The following is a 19,303-nucleotide window of genomic DNA, read 5'->3' on the forward strand; positions in this document are numbered from 1 at the left end:
ACTGATGTTATCGTTAATAGTGCTATGTGTACATATATACGTGTATGTCTATGTGTCCAAGATATATCTAGTATGTATATTAACTAAACGATATGCTAAAACAGACCTTCCTGCGGGGGAGCAGAACCGCCAAACAACAGCTAAAACGAATGAGATAATTCCACTTTATATAGAATCTGATTTTTAGCGAATTCTCGACGACTAGTTACTAATAGTACCAATCCATGTATGGTCTCCAGATGGTCCCAAAGGACCCTCTCCAGATTGATTTCCACTGCCCCGCCACTAGAGTTCTGTTTCCCCTTCATCCCAGACTTGGAGATTTTTCAGCTTTAATTGAAAAATTCTTTGCGAAGTTAGAGAAAGAAACAATTTCCTCCTCGCTGTGTTTGGCCACATTTGGTGTGTTTTTGAAATTGAATTTACATAATTACTCTAAATGTTAGCTAAGGAAATAAAACAAATGGAAATGAATGCATCTTATTTTGCCATTTCATACGTAGTATGAAGCGCATCTATTTAAGTGTAAAAATTAGAATTAAAAGCTCTGAATGTTGCCCAGAACATAGGAATGAGTATTGCAAGTAACACCAATTTGTTGATTAGCAAAGCAAACAAAAAGAAGGTTAATTTTATCGACATCATTTTTATTGCTGTATATGTGTAGGCTATAAGCTATAAAATATATAATTGTATAAATCTTACGGAGTACGAGTTCGAGTGAAGTACATTCATTAGCCACTAAATACTATTACATAAATATAAATCGTGTTGTAAATGATGACAGAATCGTTATAGATATACGCTATATTTAGTGAGCAGGATCTGTTCCATATATTTTCAAGTGCAAAATGCATTTCGAATACATTTTTCAAATATTTTTAATTTAGTTTTATAGTTCTTTTGATTTACCCCATTTTAGAGACATTTTCCATTTTGTGAAAGTTGCACTTTAAGAACTTCTGTATACAAAAAAAAACAAAAAAAGAGAAAAGAATCATACATATAATGTAACTAATTACTGAGTGGAAAAAATAAATATTTAAATTGCAAAATCAAAAAGGAGGGCGGGCTTAAGTTCTCTTAAATGCTAATCTTACGAACACATATTTGGTCAAAATTTGCGGATAATTCTAATTCCCAGGTTTAAACTGACAAGTAACTCGGAGATTCCAAGAAGTCGTGTTAGTTTCTTTTGTTGATACAAATAATACGGTTTATATATAACTTTGTAAAAACGTGTCGGAATTTGATCAAGGAATTAACCAAGATAGAGTGGACTTAAAAGTTTAATGGTCTTAGCTATACATTGAAAGGTCCAGCCGTTAAACCTCGAATAAGTTACTTGTCAGTTCATAAACCTTGCTACCAGCTCAATTGTACAGAGCTCTGTCCACTATAATGCCGTGCTCAATCAGAAAACTCTCGACGTCGGAGGCGAAGAAGTCGTCGCTGAGGTCATCGGTAAGCCGCACAAAGTTTCCGATGACCGCTTGGGCCTTGTAAACCAGCAGGGCGGGCAATCCTTTGGTGCGGAAGTCCCTGCTCATTCCAGCCACGGAGCTGCAGATCTTGGCGAACTTAATGGACGGATAATCGCTGGCCAGACTGTCCAGGCATTTGTTCAGCGTGGCACAGGCGGCCAATTGTCGTTCGTATATGTGGATGATGATGGTGGTGTGCTTGTTCTCCTGCTCGACGCAGGCGAGGAACTCCTCGTGGCTGGTCAACTGCTGCACCTGGCCAAACTGCTGATGGTGTCCCGTCTGCCGCAGCATCTCGGCCATCCGCTGTTTCTGGTACTGCTGCAGGAAGTCCTCGCTCATCAGTTCGTCCAGCTCGGCGTCCAGTTCCTCCTGTCGCTTGCGCTCCTCGTCCTCCGCCGACGTTGTCGCCGTAATGGTGAGCTTCTTGGCCAGCGCCAGACGTTGACGCTCGGTTTCATCCCGTCGTTCCGCCTCGAGCTGCTTAAATCTCTGCCAGTCCTTAACAACGCCCTTGGGACCCGTGTTCGTTGAGCTCTGCTGCCGGAATCCGCCAGCCGGAGTCGCATCCGGATTTGTGTCGATGGTCAGACCGGAGGATCGGGATTTTCCGGATGCTCCCTTATTATCGTCTCCCTCGTCGCCATTGTCCTCGCCCTCGCTGCTGCTGCAGTAGTACTCCAGTTTCTCGCCCAGTAGTTTGTCCTCCAGGGTGGCCATGATTGGTAATTAACGAGTCTTTACTTTTAATTTACAATCTAATTAGTCGGGATTGGATTATTCACTAATGGTAGTATCGATAGGTCGATTGTCACAATACCGATGGTTCAGTTTCGATATCGACTGTTTTTAGTATGATTGTATTTTGTCAGTATTTTTACGTTAGTATTTAATAATATTTTGTTAGTATGCAATTTCAATGACCGCGATATTCAAAATTGTTTTCAAGTTATTCTCGTTTTTATTTAAAAATAATAAAATCGTTTTTTCACTTAGTTTACAAATGAATTATAGTGCTACATATGTATGTTCTTCTTCTAGAACAATTAGATTCATAACTGCTGATATTTTGTTTTGCTTCACATAGTTTTTATTTTTTAAATGCAATTTAGTGACAATGATTAGTAACCAATCTTAAATCAATATCTATTTTTATGTGTCTTTCGAATTACATCGAAAATTTCCTTAAGCTTTTCGGGCACAGTGAAGTCCGGCATTATTTGCTCCATGCTATTGAAATCTGCCTTTTCCAACTCGTCGCACGAATCATCCGATCCGGACTCATCAGCTAGGGCCAATCTTTCGGCGAAGGAGACGATTCCGCACCAGGCGCGGAAGTCCAAGTCACCCGATACTTGGGCGTCGTAGCCCAACATTCTCAGTGTGCCTTGTACATTTTCCTCAGTGCCATGGAACTCCAGAACATCCTCGAGTGCTTGTGGCAGACTCTGCCAGACGAGGGTTCTTTCACGGTATTTGTATTCCGGCAGCTCATCATTTCCCATGGCGGCCAACTCGCTTTCCGGCTCCTCGATTCTACTCAGATACTTCAAGAATACTCGTTTATACAGCTGCTTTCTCTGTTGCGACACCCAGACGCACTTGCTCAAATAATCCCACGGTGTCATATCTAAATGGGTAAGTTAATTAGTATAATTAATTTCTTTAAAATACTTGAAGCGTACTCACTTTTTAGCATGGAAAGGTCCATGGGTACATCGAATCTGGTCGCTGATTTGGAGAACTTTCGCGGCATTTTGGACGTTGTTTCTGGTGGAACTTTATCATCGACTGGCTTCGGCACAGTTTTGGGTTTGGGTGGCATGTACTTGATGGCCTCTCTTAGAGCTCTATTGAGCTTTGAAAATATATTTTAACTTACAAAAACCAATAGCTAAATCTAATTTCACTTACATATCTACCAAAAGTGTTTTCTATTAAGTCCACATCCAAATCGGTTTTCAACGCCTGAAAAGCTTCATCGGTGAGGAAACTGCCCTTTAAGAGGATCGGTTCCCGCTCAGTTTCTCGCTTGTCCTTGGGCAACAAGGTGAGTGAGTTAGGTATCAAACTTGGTCTGGTGCTGGGATTCAGTGAATCGGGACCCAAAGCAGCCACCTGCGTCTCGGGATCCTCACTCAAGTGAAATGTGGTGGTGGCTTTAATTTAAACTCAAAGCCAATTTAGTTTTATTTTTAATCATAAATATTTTTGGTTACCCACCTTGAGCTGGCTTCAACTTCTTCCGTTTCTTGCCCCTTCGCACATCCTCGTCGCTGAGCTCGTGTTCATTGATGCAGGTTTTGGGCTTGGCCTCCTGGTCATTGGAGGCATCTCCGCCGGGTGCCAGAGTTGCGGTGGCCAGCGAGGACTTGGGTCTCTGCTCGTTGGATGGCTGCCTCTTTGGCTTCTTGTCCTCATTGGCACCGGCACTCTTCGGCTTCTTGTCCTCCTCCAGGCCGCTTTGGGTCAGCTCCGAACTGGGCTTCCAGTAGAGCGTCTCCTGGGAGTGCGATCTCCGTAGATCCAATATGATCTTCTTCCGCTTTATGTTCTCGTGTTTGCCCCATTCCGGAGTAATGCATCGGCGATAGAAGGACCCAGCACTGGTCCTGGTATGGATACTAGTTACCGTGGGCGTTGGCGTCATCGGACGCGAATCCGTTTCCGCATATCGCCGGAACAGATCCTCCGGAATATTATCCGCCTCATGGGGCTGCATTTCCGGCTCCTCAGGAATTTTATCCTGTTTACCATGCTGCTGGCCTTTGCCCTCGATCGCCAACGATGTCTTCAGCTGATTAATCACATCCTTGACCCCAGATGGCGCCGGATGATTGCACAGCACCGAGCATCCTTTGGCAAAAGGATTGAAGAGACCTCCAAAGGGGCGTAAGGAAAGCGGCATGGGCGTGGCCTCGAACTTGAGAGGCATTCGCGATATATCGCCATGTTGATTTTTGCGCTATTAAAACAGAAGCACTTTAATTGATTTTATTTTTTTCAATTTTAAATACTTTTGAAAATAAAATAAAAAACCCAACTTTGATCGCCTTTAGTATCTCAATGTAGTATTATCATTTTTGAATCAGTACTAATAATTATTTATAGTAGCAAGAGGTAACACAAGAACTTAGGGTAATGATTAGGTCTTTACCTTTTTTAGATACTTGACATGCCTCTTGGGCGTGGGAATTAATCCAGTACGTGTTGAGGCGCTCATAGCTACTATTAAAATAAACTTTGAATATCAAACTAAACTACAAAAGCCGGCGATGGCACCCATAAAACATTTTGTTTAGTTTCCATAGTAATTAGTTGAGGTGCCGGTGTATTGACTTGATTTTATTGATTTTATGCGATTTGTACTTACGTTTACCAGTAAACAACCAAGGTAGTTGAAAATACCTTCTATTTATTATACATAAAGATACAAAAAGTAATCTTTTAATGATATTGAATTGAAACAAAAGCCATCAAAAAACAACGCATGTTTATTATGTCTGTATCTTAAAACTAACAACTCTTGGGATATGAATAACGTAGGGAATACCCTTTAGGAAGGATTAGTCAGGCAGTTTGAATGCTTTATATGGGTTCTCAGTAGAGGGAACCGCGATGATGCAAATGCCTGAGGCGTTGATCCAGCAACTGGCGTTCGTGGGACAGTGAAATTGTGGAAGAGGAGCGATGCAGAACGGGCATAATGGTGGCACCTCCGCCGCCATGGACTCCGTGAGCTCCTGACCCGTGAATGGCAGGACCGGCTGCCTCCGATGGACCCACTCCGGCGGTATTTCCCACCGCCCGGGATCTCAGCAGATGATTCCTGAGCGGCGACTGCCGGCGCACCGAGTTATTGAATGAGATCTGCAGGGAGAGACGCTTCTGGGACAACGAGGCCAGGTGCTCCGGCGACAGTTCAATCACCTGCGGAGTAGCAGCAGCCGCCGCTGCCATCACAGCCGCCGTGGCGGCACTGTAACTGGGCAGCGATGAGGTGGGCGAGGAGTTGCCACAATTGCAGGTGGTCGAGGCCAGCGACACATTATCCGCGGCAGCATCCGCACTCGCTATGTTCGTCTCCACCAGGCTGTAGCCCACCGCCTGCTCCTTGCCGGTCTCGTTGCACTCGAAGATCTTGATGATGGGCACCACGGCGGGTGTGAGAATAATGCCCGCCTTGCGGAACTCCTCCAGTGCATCGTCGTACGTTGGCAATCCGGAAACAATCGTGTACGAGGGCAGCGACTCCGCCTCGTAATCCGGCGGACAGCGGCGGCAGATCTCGATTGTGGGATCACTGTGATTGGCGCGGTCTGAGAAAGAAATGAATACTCCGGTCACTAAAGAAAAAAGTGGCAAGCTTAACTAGTTTATAAATATAGAAGATATTTCTGTAGCTCATAGTATGAGCCTCATACCCTTCATTTTCATATAACAAATGCTATATTGAATTCTTCTAAGGTTAGTTACCTATTAGTTAAATGTATTTATTTCATACTGTATCCTTTTTGTTCTTCCCCGCCAGATTTTAGCCCGCTACATCCGGCAGTCAAACGAACAAAAAAGAACAATCAGAATTATCAAATCAATTGCTGCCCTTTGAGAATTGGGAATCCACGGCACTTAAATCGCCTTCAAACGGCCGGAAATGTTACCTATAGTTTTTGGGGATGCTGCTGCGGATCTAAATGAAATTTTTATACCCCATGCTTGTTCGTTTAAAAGCCAGTGAAAAGCCCTTAAGGCGACCAACTGCAAGTGGCGAGCCAACCCTTAAAAGTAGGCAACAAAAACATTTATTGCAATTGTCCAGCGGCAGGAGGAAAATAAATGTGGCTCTCGGGATGGGCAAAGCATCTGGCCAGGAATCCTCTCCGCCCAGAGAAGGTGAGTCAGCAGCCCCGGTGATGGAGTACATGGAACTGTTGATGCGGCAAGCGTTTTACCCATGACGTGGTACAAGATTTTCCAGATTAGCCGCATGCTGGGTGGCTTTGGCAAATATTGAAAATGGCACACGCTTCGGTTCACACCCTTTCATTCTTAGCTGCTCCTGCGATACTGGCGGGGATTTAAGGCCTGCGGGTCGACATTTTCCAACATTTTCAAACATTTTCCAACATTTTCACACCCACATGGAATGGACGTTCATTTTTTATGCAATGCTCGGCGGTGAGCTTACGAAATTAAATTGATGATGGCCGGAAAATGTTGGAAGAAAGCGGGCGGATTGAAAGTGAAAACTCATTTTGGGTGGGCCTGCTCGACCATGTGGCAGTGGAGCACCGTGGGGGAGCTGTCAGTGGCCCAACTCCATTACCTCCTTCTCCTGCGACGACAGCTCAATGTGCTTAAGCCTTTTTGTAATTTTCAATTGACTTTAGTTAATTATGGCCGGCTTACAACGAGCTTAACGTATGTCCTCCAAGGGGAGGACATGTCGCAGGGCTACACTTTTGATTTTGCGACAGGTCGTCCGTACTTGTAGTTGCTTTATTTAAGTTTCAGTTAAATACAGAGGCTTAAAGGATTAATTAGAGCTTAGTCAAACTGGAGGAGGTTCAAGGTAAAAACAATCAAGAAATACATTCATTTTACAAGCATAAATGTATATATGTATGTTAATATTCTGTATATATTTTTGATGTTTCTAGTTATTTTTCTATCAAGTATTTTATCGCTTGATTCACATTAAATTTAAGTTTTAATTCGGAAAAAGCCTCTATGACCGTGCGACTTGTAGTTCTGCTTGAACATCCACTCTAGTTGGAGTATGTAACCAACCCCCACTTGGCCATAAACTGTCCATTCCCCTGGCCGAAAAGGACGCTTTCTGACCTGCCCAGCAACTACTTGGCTTGATGAACTGTCTGGGGTCATAATCCTGAGCCGCAGGACATACGCATTCAATTCCCCAAACGCAGCTTAGCACGACAATAAAATGAAGTGCAGCGCATAAAAAAGCGAAAGCCGCTTGCCACGATGAAACGAAACGAAAATAAACAAGGACCAAAAGTGTAAGTGCGTTGTGCATAAAATATTCGCCACAAGTTATAAGCCAGCAGCAAAATGGACACCCAAATTTCCAACTAGTCAATATGCCAGAGGTCGTGAAAGCGCCAAAGCGCCCACAACAAAAACTCGCTTGCCATCAGGATTGAAACTACAGCTACACAGAAAGAAAAACTGCATACTAACTTTCATATTATTTAAATCAGTTATACCGAAAACTGCAGACTACAAGAATATAAGTTCAAAATTTGAATAATTTGTAATTAATAAGGTAAGGTTTAAAATAAAACGTATATGTTTATTGGTATATGTGCCTATTTTCTAGAACACGTTTCTTAATTTGTATATTATGTTACTCATATCTCTATTTCATATGAAATATTTCGCCAACATCATGCAATTTATTCTCTTATTTTTGTGTAGGTACTGAGCATCCTTACCTAAGGCAGGCTAAAGATATTTGGGCATTTTCACAATATCAACGCAAAAAGTTAAACACACTTTATGTTGGGGCTTCGTGCCCGAGCATTGGGCGTCCACCAAGGAGGCGGATGAATCGCAGGAAGTGGGTGGGAGTGGGCGCTTGTGCGTTTTTGTGGATTTGTGCGCCAAACCACCAAAGCAGAAAAGGAAAACAAACGACACACAGCTCAAGCAACCAAAAGTGACGTGCCCAGGATGAGGACCATGGAAATGGCGATGGCGATGGCGACATGCCTGCCACCAGACCGAAAAAAAGTGGGCGAGAATGGAAAGGGGCAAATGCTTTCCTCGGGCGAAAGCACTGGCAAAAACTCTTATTATTATGACAAAAAAGTAAATTAAATTCAAAAATTTACAATATTTTATAAACAATTATGTATTATGTTTGAAATGCTGGTTTCTCCTTTTTTAATGATAATGTTTTTAGACGTTTAATGAGAAATTGAAATTTTAATTTTTAACTATTATATTATTATATTATGTGTTGGGTATTTAAATTCTAGTGAAATTTGTGGATAAGAAAATATATATACTGATTAATTTGTTATGTTAAGTATGGTAATTTTTAATTATTTTTTTAATATATTTTTTTTTTCAGTGCAAAATGTCTGGCAGACAGCAGCCATCTCGAAGGCTTGCCAGGCACGTAAGCAGTTTATGCCCCGCCGAAACCCACACCCAGAAAAAAGAAGAGAGCCAAAAATAAGAGTTCAGCCCACATTTTTGGATGCTGCCGCCGTGGAGCCGTGCCCGTCCTGCCAGCTGCCCCTGCCCCATCTCCATGTCCTTGGGGTTGGTAAACACGGCTCCAAATTGCCGTTTAAATTTCTCCCCAATGTCTACGCCCGGGGCCAAAGCGGCCTTGAAACATTATTATGACTGTGACGCCCCCTTTGCCCCAACCAACTGCCCTCGCCAACCTGTTAGGCCTGCCCCAAGATCTGGGCAGCAAGTTCCGTTCCCCCAAGGGGGCGGGCGGTGTTTCAATCCCCCGACAACTTTGTATTTGAAGTTGTGGCCGCCGCCAGACAATTCCCGGGAAACGGATCAGGGAGAGGACAGGCGTTAAATGCTACCTATGCCTCCCACAGGATTTTGCGGATCTGGAGCTCTGCTCTGATCCGTGTCAAGGGTCTGGACTGGGTTTTGCCAGGGGTTACTCGGCTAACTTATGGCCCTGTCTGCTGCAGCCTCTGTTCTTTGTTTAACTAATTAAACTCTTGTAGCAGCCAGCATGCAAATACCAGGCCATATTTTGGCCTTGCCTCGGAAAAACACGTGTCGGTCTGGCATGGAAAAAAAAAATAGATGGAAAACAATGCGAAAGAATGTTTTAGGCCCTAAACTAAACGCATGTCAGAATTGCATTGTTTTCCTTGAGCCGGAGACAAGAAAAATGATGTTGCCCATGGCCAGGATCTGGACAAGATGCTATTGGTTCGAGCTTGAAGGACATCAAATGGCCTACCATTTAAGCAAAATTATCAATACGAAATTATAGGGAATTAGTTTAAAATAATTAAAAAATAAATTAATCAATTATGTTTCTTTAAGTAAATAAAACTATTACTATTTATTATATTGCAGTTTCAGAATGAGTAACTTGATTAAAATCAGAGTCTCTTCATTAGTAAAATAATTTTGAAATATTTGTAGTCTTCTAACAAAAGTGCAGTATTGACATAAAAATTATAAAAATTAATGAATATTTTTCCCTAAATTTCCATTTTATTGCAGAGAGCACAATGGATCGAATCAGATAGGCTCGGTGGTAAATTTGTCGTATTATGTCCGTGGCATTTGTGTGTGTTTGCCGGACAAATGTCCCATCATCAGCAACTGTAGGGCATTAAAACTAACTGCTAAATTATTAGCAAGACAAGCCATCCATCTCGGGCGAAGGTCCTCGGTGGGTCCTTGCAACACGAAACGAAACGAAACAGAAATGAAGAAAAATTGCTGCATGTCAGTGAAAGGCAGGAGGAGCAACAATAAAAAGGACAAAACCGACAACATGAAGACGTCTTCAGCAGGAGTAAGCGAAACACGCGCCAGGAGCATCCAACATCCAACATGCCGCCGCCAGGACGAAAAAGTAATAAGTGTGTCTATTTGTTTGCGAATATTTCATTTCCCGTGCCGCTTACCCCCCATATCACCCGTTTTCCGCCCACAGCAGGCTCCTGTGCAAAAAAGGACGAAACTAGGGGTCTGTCACGAAAGTCGCATTTCCCAAAACTAAATTATACAATCGTACATCAAATTTAGTCGCTGTTTGCGGCTAACAAACTCCAGTTGAATTTGCAAAGTATTATTTTAGCCCCAGGTTAAAAAGGTTAAGCCTTCAGGCATCATTTTCATGAATCAATAAATTTCATTTGTTTAAAACTTATGTGATATTCTAATAAATTAATATATTTCAATATGCAAAATCAGTTTATGGTATAAATGGTATTTTTTCTTTATTTATAAATTCACATATACCATAATGGTATATTTTAGTGTTTTTAAATTTGAAATTACTTTTAGGCCAAAGTAGAATTTTTTTTTCAATTTTAGCAACTGCTGTTGGACCATTTGATTTATGTACATTGAACTTGCTGAAAGTTCAACTAATACATAAAATGCAAACGGCGTGCGTAGGCAGGGGAAGAAAAAAGTTAGTGTAATTCATAAAATGCAAGCCACACATGGTGCCTTTTTGCCTGTGCGAGGCGCTGAATGTTATTAAAAACAATATAAACAACTTCCCGGTGGGCTGTTCGGGGTCGATTGTTTATGTGTGTGAGGGGGGGTGGGGGTGTTTGGGGCGTGGAAAACAAGCCTTAAACCACAAAGTACCACTTTTCCTGCCTATTGGGCGACTGTGCGGCAGTTGCGGCAATTTTCAAATTGACTTTTGCACATGTTGCCGCCGTAGCGAAAATGCGGGCAAACAATGTAGCCAAAGTACGTCCCACTAAAATCAAAAAAACATAGCACAATAGGCTTAAACCGTCTGGGTGTCTGCGAATCAGTGCTGGCAAGATTATATGAGAAAAAGTTGGACTAACTACAAAGGAAATGATAAAAGAAGCTTACAAGGAGTATACAATCGAAAACTTCTTCCTCTGAGAATTTTAATGCATATTAACAATTCTTTTTGTCCCACGAATTAAGATTAGTATTATTTATTTTAAAATATTTAAGTTAAACAGTGAAAAGAAGTAGGCTTAAAAAATCCAAGTCAGCTGCACTGACATCAGTTTTGGCCGCTATGTTGGCCACGAAGTAGTGCAAAAAGTGGGCGAATACAACAAAAACAAGTGCATGGGAAATACGTGCCATTTGAGCGCGTGAACGGAATACACAAATAGTTGGCCGCTTCTGCGCCAAAAGTCAAATATCTATCAAAAAGGCATTAGTGGCGGCAGCTGCTCTTTTACTTTAACAATTCACATTTAACGCTCATTTTTATTTGAATTGTAGCGCGTTGCGGCAGCTCCGACTTCCAGCACTGCCCTTTGGGTAGGCGCTGTACAGCACTGACACGCTCAAACAGTGTTGCAAGCGATCACGCTCACCAACACATGCACGCCGAATTTTGCACGCTCGCACACGAACACAAACAAGGGTAAGAACGCAAAAAGAGACACAGAGAGAGAGAGAGAGAGAGAGGCAGAAAAATAAAAATTTCCAGCGGCGTCGGTGGATTTGGATTTGTTCTGAACGCTGCGCCGCAGTTTTTGCCGATTTGTTAAAAGAAAAGCAAGCGTTTCGTGTCTGACATGATGAAAATGGCAATGGCAAATGGTGCAAATCCGCTGCAAACAATGAAGAAAACAATCGGCGACGAGGAGTCCGATGAGTCCGATATGGAAGAAGAGGAGGAGGATGAGGAAGACGAGGAGGAGGACGATCTGCCGGATGTAGCGCTACAAATCGACAGCGAGGATGAGGCGGAACTGGAGGCGCAGCGCATTCGTTTGGTGGAAGAAGAAGCAGCCAAGACAACAAAAAAGGCCGAGAAAGAACGGCAGCAGCTGCAACAAAAACAACAACGGCAAGCGCAGGTCAGTAACGGTAACGAAGAGCAGCTGGAGGAAAGTGGAAAACCCAGCAACAACAAACGCAAAGCCCGTGGGAGGCCCAAACGCAAGGTTTCCACAAGTTCGCAGGCTTCCAGTGCCTCCATCGCCTCCAGTGCTACCTTGGTGGCCGCTCAAGTTCTCGCAGATGAGAAGTCACGCCGCTTAATCTACAGCTGTACCAGCTGCGCACACCACTACGACGACAACCTGATCCTCTCCAGACACTTCCAGCTGGAGCACGTCGAGAAACCGAAAAGGAAGCGAGGCAAAACCAAGGCTTCTGCTGAAGAACCCATGGTTACTCCTCCCTTGATCATTGATCCCTTGGAAGTGGGCCAACTTAAGGCCTGTGCCCAGTTGCTCGTCCAAGGAGAATCCGTGCTGCAACTGTGCCTCGCCTGTAACTCACAGTTTGTGGATGTGGTACGCTTTCAGGAGCACCTCAGCCAGCAGCATGGCTATTTTCAGTTGCTGGTGCCCAAGGAGGAACCCACCGATCTCCCACCGCATGTCATGGTCACAATTCCCGGTGCTCTGGCTCTGAACAAGGCCAATGCCCAGCTTCAGCTGCCCATTCCAGCTCCGGAAACTCCGCCACCCGAGCAGGAGGCTCCGCCAAGTACCGTGCCCAATGACAAGGCGGATCTCACCATGATCAACGACGTGGTGGCGGATATTGCAGCCGAACGAGTAAAGAAAACCAGCAGCTCCAAGGGTAACAAGATGATCATCAAGCTTCCGATGCCCAAAAAAAGAGGCAGAAAGCGGACCAAGCCGGAGAGCATGCGGAACGAACAGGATAATGCGGAAAAGACGGAAAAGAAGAAAAAAATGAACAAGGAGGAGGGACAGCAGCCAGTATTGGAGCCACTGCTGGCCAAAAAAATAAGTAATCAGGGGGAGCACGCTGCAACGGAGATACCACTGTCGAGTAATGTCGTAAAAGGTCAACAAAACGCGAAGGGATCGAAGAAAGACGGTACTCAGTCGGCACAGAAATCTGAGACTAATCCCAAGCACCTAGAGAATTCTGAGACAAATTCAAAGGAAGATCACCAGTTGCCGGATAAGACAGAATCGGTGGCTCTAAAAGGAACTATTAACGATAAGCAATTGACAAGCGATGAAGCAGGCCAAGCAGGGACACAAAAAGATGACAACAGCCACCAGGAAGGTCATTCCCAGCCGGCGAGTGCTGGCAAATCGAAAAAGGTGGATCAAGTGCATCACCAAATGCCTGTCGAGAGTGAAAACGATCATCAGCAGATGGCAGAGGTAAGATCACACATGAATTTTTCTAAAAAGCTGCCTATTAAAACCCTTTTAATACAGGAACCCACCAATTCAACCAAGCGCAAGCGCAGACGCAAAGAGCGCAAGTCACCGACACCCGTACTCATTCCGCTGGGAGACAAAGAAATCAAGGAGGAGCCAGAACTCCCAGAGCGGCGCATGCGCAAGAGCCGCCAACATGTGGACTACGTTGTCGAAATCAAAGATGAGGAGGAGGATGATGACGAGGAGGAAGAGGCTGAGGTGGATGATGACTCCTCAGCCACTATTTCGCCGCACAACAGCTCAACAGATGAGAGTTTTACCTCGATCAAACGTGAGTCATCGGAGGAATCGCAGCACAACGGAATCGGGGGAATTCACACCTGTAATTTCTGTGGCAAAACCTTTAAGCGCTTCTCAAGAATGCAAGATCACCTGCGCCTCCATACCGGCGAAAAACCATACGTGTGTGGACAGTGCGGCAGGGCTTTCCGCCTAAAGATGCGTCTGGTGGAACATCAATTGCGTCATCGCGCCGAGAAGGCATACAAATGCGATATCTGTTCAATGCCACTGGCCACCAAGCAGGATCTCTCGCTGCACATGCGTCATCACAAGAACGATCGGCGCTACAAGTGCGACAAGTGCAACAAGGGATTTGTTCGCAGCTCAGATTTGTCCATCCACGTGCGCATTCACACGGGTGAAAAGCCCTACAGCTGCGATCTGTGCGGTAAGGCGTTCCGTGCACGCCAAAATCTGGTGGTCCATCGACGCACTCATCTCGGCGATAAACCCATTCAGTGCGAGCTGTGCGACAAGCGTTTCGCTCGCAAGATAGATATGCGGGTGCACATGCGCAGGCATACAGGTGAAAAACCCTACAACTGCGATGCCTGTCAGCGTGGCTACTCGTCGCGTGTTAATCTATTGCGCCACCAGGAGCGTGAGCATGGCATGGAGGAGCAAGTCTCTGGATCTGGCATGGCGGATAAGAAACACCCAAAAACGGCAACAGAAAACGAGCAGGAAAACGAACCCAAAGCCAAAGCAGCGACACGACGTCCGCGACGCGAGAAGCTGCAGCAAAAGATTGCTGCTCAGGAGAAGCTACTGAATGACCTGAAGCGTAGCTTGAGTGCTATGCCAGAAATACCTGAGGAGCCAACGCAGGACAAACTTGATGGATCTGGCCAGGACATACCGGCAGATGCCGGAGCAGGACATGCTCAAGTCCAAGTGACGCTGTCCATGCAAATGGAGCCGGCACCCAATACCGAGGACGACGAGGAGATCACGCCGGAGAAGGAGAACGCTTTGTCCAGCTCGATGACAGCTGATGGCAAGACAAAGGCGAATCGCAAGATAACCAGCTACTTCACTGTCGTGGGTCAGCAGGCGGAAATTTAAAGACTTAAGTTCAGGGTCAGCAACACTTCTTACTCATTACCTTTTAAGATGCCACTGTACTTGGAAATGATGGAGACATTTCCCTAGCGTAGCGCACACCTCGCAATTTAACTTTTTCGATTTACAATGCAATCTTGCAGCAGGGATCAAGTATTTTCTATATATTCTATTTATATACTTACGACCTAATTTTGAGGATACGGTTAGCCGGGAATTATTCAACGTTGTGAAGGACATAAAGCCGACAAGAACAAGAAAAGACTACTTTATAAAAGAAATACTGATATTTGATATGAAGAAATCAAGCAAGAGACTGCAATGAGTTTTATACATAAATATATATATATATTTTTCTATAGACAGAGCAACTTTTGTGAACAAAATAAGTTAAACTATGTAAAAATACCAATAAATTAGTCAGTAAGCTAGCATGGGAAATGTTTGCAACACTAGGCAACTAAAATATTTTAAAATTCAATGGCTGAAACTCAAATTTCATTTGAACCAAATTGAAGTCCCAAATCAAGGTTTTTATAAATAATTTGTAAACAAACAAACGCTCGACCAATTCAATCTTATCGAGCTTCAATATCAGCAAAACTTGATATTTATAAACAAATGCGCACACCGATTCGAATTTGATTTGCAAACATATTCCCTCCATTCCCCCCGCATTTATAGTCCGAACAAGCTGAGAAATATTTCACAATTTCATTTAATTTCACAGCAAACATAAAATCAATTGCAAGTCATTTAGCATGCAGTTTATACAAAATCTGCAACTTATGCTCGAAATTCCAAAACAAACCTAATTTTATGAATATAATTTTAAATTTATATTGTATAAGCACATGAATTGCTTTGGGAAAAGTCTTTATATATTTTCCCTTGGAAAGCATTCTGCACTATCTCAGCATCTCCGCTTACTATATTTATTTTATATACTTTACGCATTTACTTTAGTATATTTACTTAATTTCTCGAATCGTAAGCGTAGTGAAAAGGCAAATGAACATGCAAAAAGTCAACATCGCTTACTTCCTACATACACTGAACGCATTTTTGTAAATTGAATTTGTGGCAGCTTCGCTCATTCTGTAGCATCTAAGAGAGTCCGATGAATATACGTTACTTTATAATTTCACATTTGTCGCTTGTTAATTTGATGCCACTTGCCAGTTGTTGTGCCTGGTACTTCAACCCCGAAATTGCAATTATTTGAATGGGGGTGTGCGAGTTTTATGTTATATGTTTATGGCATAGGACAACCAAAGGCAGCTGCTGCTGCTGCTGCTGCAGCCCTTGTCAATTTTTCAGCACTAACTATTGCTCGAGAGGATTGCGTTTGGGGTGGCCGAAGGACGAAGGACCACGGAGAGTAAATGTCGAGCGGCAGTTTGTCATTTCTAATGGGGTTGTACACGGTTCATTTCATGCTGCCAAGGGGTTGATATGTGAGAGAGATAAATAAAGCGGGACAAATGGAGCTCTGAGAGAGATTTATGCTCAGATCCAGGTGGAAGAGCTATCTCCTAGACGATCATTCAACTCTACGGAGCAGGATAATAGCATCGCTATCAAAAATACTAAAAAAAATATTCCAAAATATCAATTTCCCTATCTCGTCTTAAAATAAATATTCTTAATAAATAAATACATAAGAGCAGGAATGTGAAAAAAAAAACAAATATATAAAAGATAAGCTTCTGCACTTCTTTGGTGAGTGACATTTTCATTTCGAGCGGCATTCCGGTCTAAACAAAAGCCAATTTCTTTTGCTCTTCGCATGATTTGGCCATATGCTTATCATCTGGCAGCAGCAATGACAATTTATTTAGTTCTGGCTCTCAAACAAAAGCGCAGCCGGGGAAAAAATGCTAAAATCAGCGAATAACAGAGGCCAAATATGAGGAAAAAAGAATTTGCTTGCTGCATGCTTGCTTTCAATGCAATATTACGCATACGACGCGTGGTACCGCGTGCTTTGTTTGGGAGATTGTGCCAAAAGCCGAAAAAAAATAAGGGAAAGCGAGAAGACAGTCAACGTGACACACAACACATAGGCACACAAACACACACACACATGTGCACGGGAGTTGTGCATGTTGGTGTGTGCGAAAATATGCAAATTAAGTGTGGCGACTTTTGTTCTCGCCGTTTTTTGGTGTAGAAAGCGTAAAAAGCGAGCAAAAACTGTACGTATACACATTATTTGGGCTGGCGATTGTGGAAAGCAAAGCGCCGAAAAAAACGAGTATACGCCCCGTTGTACAGTCAGTCAGCCCGCAATATGTGTGCATGTGTGCATTTGTGAGTGTTTGCGTGTCTGCCTGTGTCTGTGTGCCGATCAAGCCTGCTCTCCCCTCTCCGTTCTCTTCCTCTCTTGTCTTCACTGTTTTGTTTTGTTTTGTTTCTGGCTCGACTCGTCAGCATTTTTACACTTTTATGTTGCTGGCTTTTAATTGAATTTTGCTCCATTCTCAGACTTTGACTTCTTCGGTTTTTTCTGCTCTTTCTTTTCGCTGTGGTTAATTTTAAAACTACCCATAAAGCCACACGCTGCGCCGACGTTAACAGAGGCAGAGGCAGCGGTTTTTGGTACCAATACAATTACATTTTTTAGTGGGGTTTCTTACTAATGTGATAGTGGCAAAGAACGTTAAAATTAAAATTAGGGATAAAAATGTAAAATGTCAAAATAAGTGTAATTTATTCTGATAGATAGTTTTAGGCAACAACAACAACACGGGCTATATTTATACCAAAAGTAATGAATTTCTGTAATATTTTTTCTCTGTGTAGACTCATTCATTTCACTCTCTCTCCGCTTTTGATTTTGTTTGCTAAGTCTCTCTGCTGCGTTTCTTCTGCTCTTCATCCATTGCATTCTTTTTGCGGTCGTTAACTTGCAGCTGAACGTGTTTTGTTGTTGTTGTTGATATTAGCCGCTGCGCTCTCCTTCTTGTTTATTGTTGCATCCCGCTCAATGTTCTAAGTTCTGCGCTCTCGAAATGCGCCAGTGTTTGTGTTGTTGCCTGGCTTTGTTGATTTGTTTGCGCAGCTCTCATTGCCTTGTGTGTGAGCCGCTTTGCCATCGACACTTGTGTTTGTGTGCGTACGGCAAATGAGAGCGAAAGAGAGAACTGTCAAGTTTTCCAACACTCAAGCGAACGCGCGCCATTTAAAGATTTTAAATCGCCAACGGTGCGTATGAATGATTAAAGTGCAAAGTGGCATAAGGTTACATTTATGCGATTCCTTTGTTTATACTAAATAAGATTTATAATGTATAGTATAGGGTAATAGGGTTTTAATACCAATGCAATTCTTTAATACGTAATTCATGGTTAATGGTTTTGGTCAAAGGAAAGTTATATTAGGACTGTTGAAGAAAGACTAATGTAGGTAGCAACTTAAGTTACCTTGGGATATATATTAGATATTAGAAAATATAGCACCTTTTATATTATATTATTTATGTACATACATATAGACGAAATTGACAAATATGGAAGTCGTTATACGTTGACTTTCTGTTTAATAGGAAATGCAAACTATTATTGATTTAATTTAGAGTTGTAAATTTACTTCCGCATGAATATTAAAAAAGAAAAAATAACAATATAAAACATGACAGGCACTTTTACTTTCCTATTTTTAGTGGGAAATGCGAACAATAAAGGAGTTTATAATTTCGAGTCATAAATTTAATCTGCACTATGCTCAAACTGTATTTTTTCATCAATAGAACAAAATAAATGTGATTAAAACCCGCAGGACCGTGAAATCAAATTAACAGTAAATTAATTCTACTATGCAATCCACTAGTTTTTTTTATGACACCAGGATTACGAATTTCTTGAATTGGTTCAATTGATTTACACGATTACCAAGCGATATTGCCAGCGTTAGCAACAATTTTTATTCATAAGTCCTGTTGACAAGCCTCATCCACATGAAATGCATTAAAAATTATTTATCCATAAATCATGCAATCGTTAATAAATAAAAAATGCATTCGAGTTCATTTCCCGTCGACAGTGAAATGGCACATAAACAAACAAACAAAGTCGAAAACGTTAAAAATGAAAATAAACGCGAAAAAAATATAGCCAAATGCATAAATAAATCAGAGCAGCGGGAAACAACAATGCGGCCTGTCGCTCTGTCGAACAAACAAATATTCATAATTGTAAAAAAGCCCAAAGTCAGCTCCCGCAGGGCTTCAATTGAGTGCAAGTGAGAGGGATAGCGCGGCGGGGGAGCGAGATGGACTGCAACTAACCGCTGAATGTGCATAATTTATAAAGCTAATTAAACGCGCATTTAACTAATTAAAAATATAGCGCGCTTCAATTATTGAAATATGCTGCCCAATTATGATGCAGTCGGAGGAAATTTGCAATTAAAATACATGCAGTGCACACACACCTACATATATGCACAGATTCGATTCCCTAGCCGAATTACGCCGAATCGAATGCTCAACGTGGCGTATACGTAACGCTAATCAAAGTGTATATTACGTATACGACAGCTTGACATGTGTGATGGTACAAGCTA

At 42.6% G+C, this 19,303-nt stretch overlaps 4 protein-coding genes across 8 annotated transcripts in view; 1 reads left to right on the forward strand and 3 right to left on the reverse strand.

The window, feature by feature from the left end:
- Nucleotides 1-626: 626 nt before the first annotated feature.
- On the reverse strand, nt 627-2,322 carry LOC6738172 (phosducin-like protein). Its single transcript, XM_002084949.4, has one exon. The coding sequence runs from the start codon at nt 2,202-2,204 to the stop codon at nt 1,374-1,376; it is 831 nt and encodes a 276-aa protein (XP_002084985.1). The 5' UTR covers nt 2,205-2,322; the 3' UTR covers nt 627-1,373.
- A 239-nt stretch (nt 2,323-2,561) lies between these two features.
- LOC6738173 lies at nt 2,562-4,462 on the reverse strand. 3 transcript variants are annotated; one of them, XM_002084950.4, is made up of 4 exons: nt 3,708-4,434; nt 3,399-3,643; nt 3,174-3,342; nt 2,562-3,114 (listed from the first exon to the last, which is right to left on the reverse strand). In XM_002084950.4, the coding sequence occupies exons 1-4, from the start codon at nt 4,417-4,419 to the stop codon at nt 2,624-2,626; spliced, it is 1,617 nt and encodes a 538-aa protein (XP_002084986.1). In that variant the 5' UTR covers nt 4,420-4,434; the 3' UTR covers nt 2,562-2,623. The 3 variants fall into 3 exon arrangements, 2 of the variants coding, with proteins under 2 accessions (XP_002084986.1, XP_016032008.1); XR_005543872.2 differs by having other exon boundaries at nt 2,973-3,114; nt 3,174-3,334; nt 3,708-4,462; XM_016169484.3 differs by lacking the exon at nt 3,708-4,434 and having other exon boundaries at nt 3,174-3,334; nt 3,399-3,538.
- A 501-nt stretch (nt 4,463-4,963) lies between these two features.
- The window catches only part of LOC6738174, a 35,088-nt gene continuing 20,748 nt past the window's right edge, over nt 4,964-19,303 (reverse strand). For all 3 annotated transcript variants that reach the window (XM_016169482.3, XM_044922815.1, XM_016169483.3), the window contains one exon: nt 4,964-5,803. In XM_016169482.3, coding sequence (XP_016032009.1) covers nt 5,085-5,803 — 719 coding nt within the window. In that variant the 3' untranslated portion in view covers nt 4,964-5,084. The remainder of the gene's footprint in view (nt 5,804-19,303) is intronic.
- On the forward strand, nt 11,412-15,884 carry LOC6738175 (zinc finger protein 37). Its single transcript, XM_002084952.4, has 2 exons — nt 11,412-13,330; nt 13,388-15,884. Exons 1-2 carry the CDS (start codon nt 11,753-11,755, stop codon nt 14,738-14,740), a joined length of 2,931 nt encoding a protein of 976 aa, XP_002084988.1. The 5' UTR covers nt 11,412-11,752; the 3' UTR covers nt 14,741-15,884.

The sequence above is a fragment of the Drosophila simulans genome, chromosome 3L (genome assembly GCF_016746395.2).
Source record: "Drosophila simulans strain w501 chromosome 3L, Prin_Dsim_3.1, whole genome shotgun sequence".
Classification (NCBI taxonomy): domain Eukaryota; kingdom Metazoa; phylum Arthropoda; class Insecta; order Diptera; family Drosophilidae; genus Drosophila; species Drosophila simulans.

Excerpts from the sequence above, each read along its gene's own strand:
- LOC6738172 (XM_002084949.4), bottom strand. The coding sequence starts at position 2,204 with ATGGCCACCCTGGAGGACAAACTACTGGGCGAGAAACTGGAGTACTAC.
- LOC6738173 (XM_002084950.4), bottom strand. The coding sequence starts at position 4,419 with ATGCCTCTCAAGTTCGAGGCCACGCCCATGCCGCTTTCCTTACGCCCC. Across the intron at positions 3,343-3,398 it reads AAAACACTTTTGGTAGATAT|CTCAATAGAGCTCTAAGAGA; the intron begins GTAAGTGAAATT and ends ATATTTTCAAAG. Across the intron at positions 3,115-3,173 it reads GGACCTTTCCATGCTAAAAA|ATATGACACCGTGGGATTAT; the intron begins GTGAGTACGCTT and ends TTACCCATTTAG.
- LOC6738175 (XM_002084952.4), top strand. The coding sequence starts at position 11,753 with ATGATGAAAATGGCAATGGCAAATGGTGCAAATCCGCTGCAAACAATG. Across the intron at positions 13,331-13,387 it reads ATCATCAGCAGATGGCAGAG|GAACCCACCAATTCAACCAA; the intron begins GTAAGATCACAC and ends CTTTTAATACAG.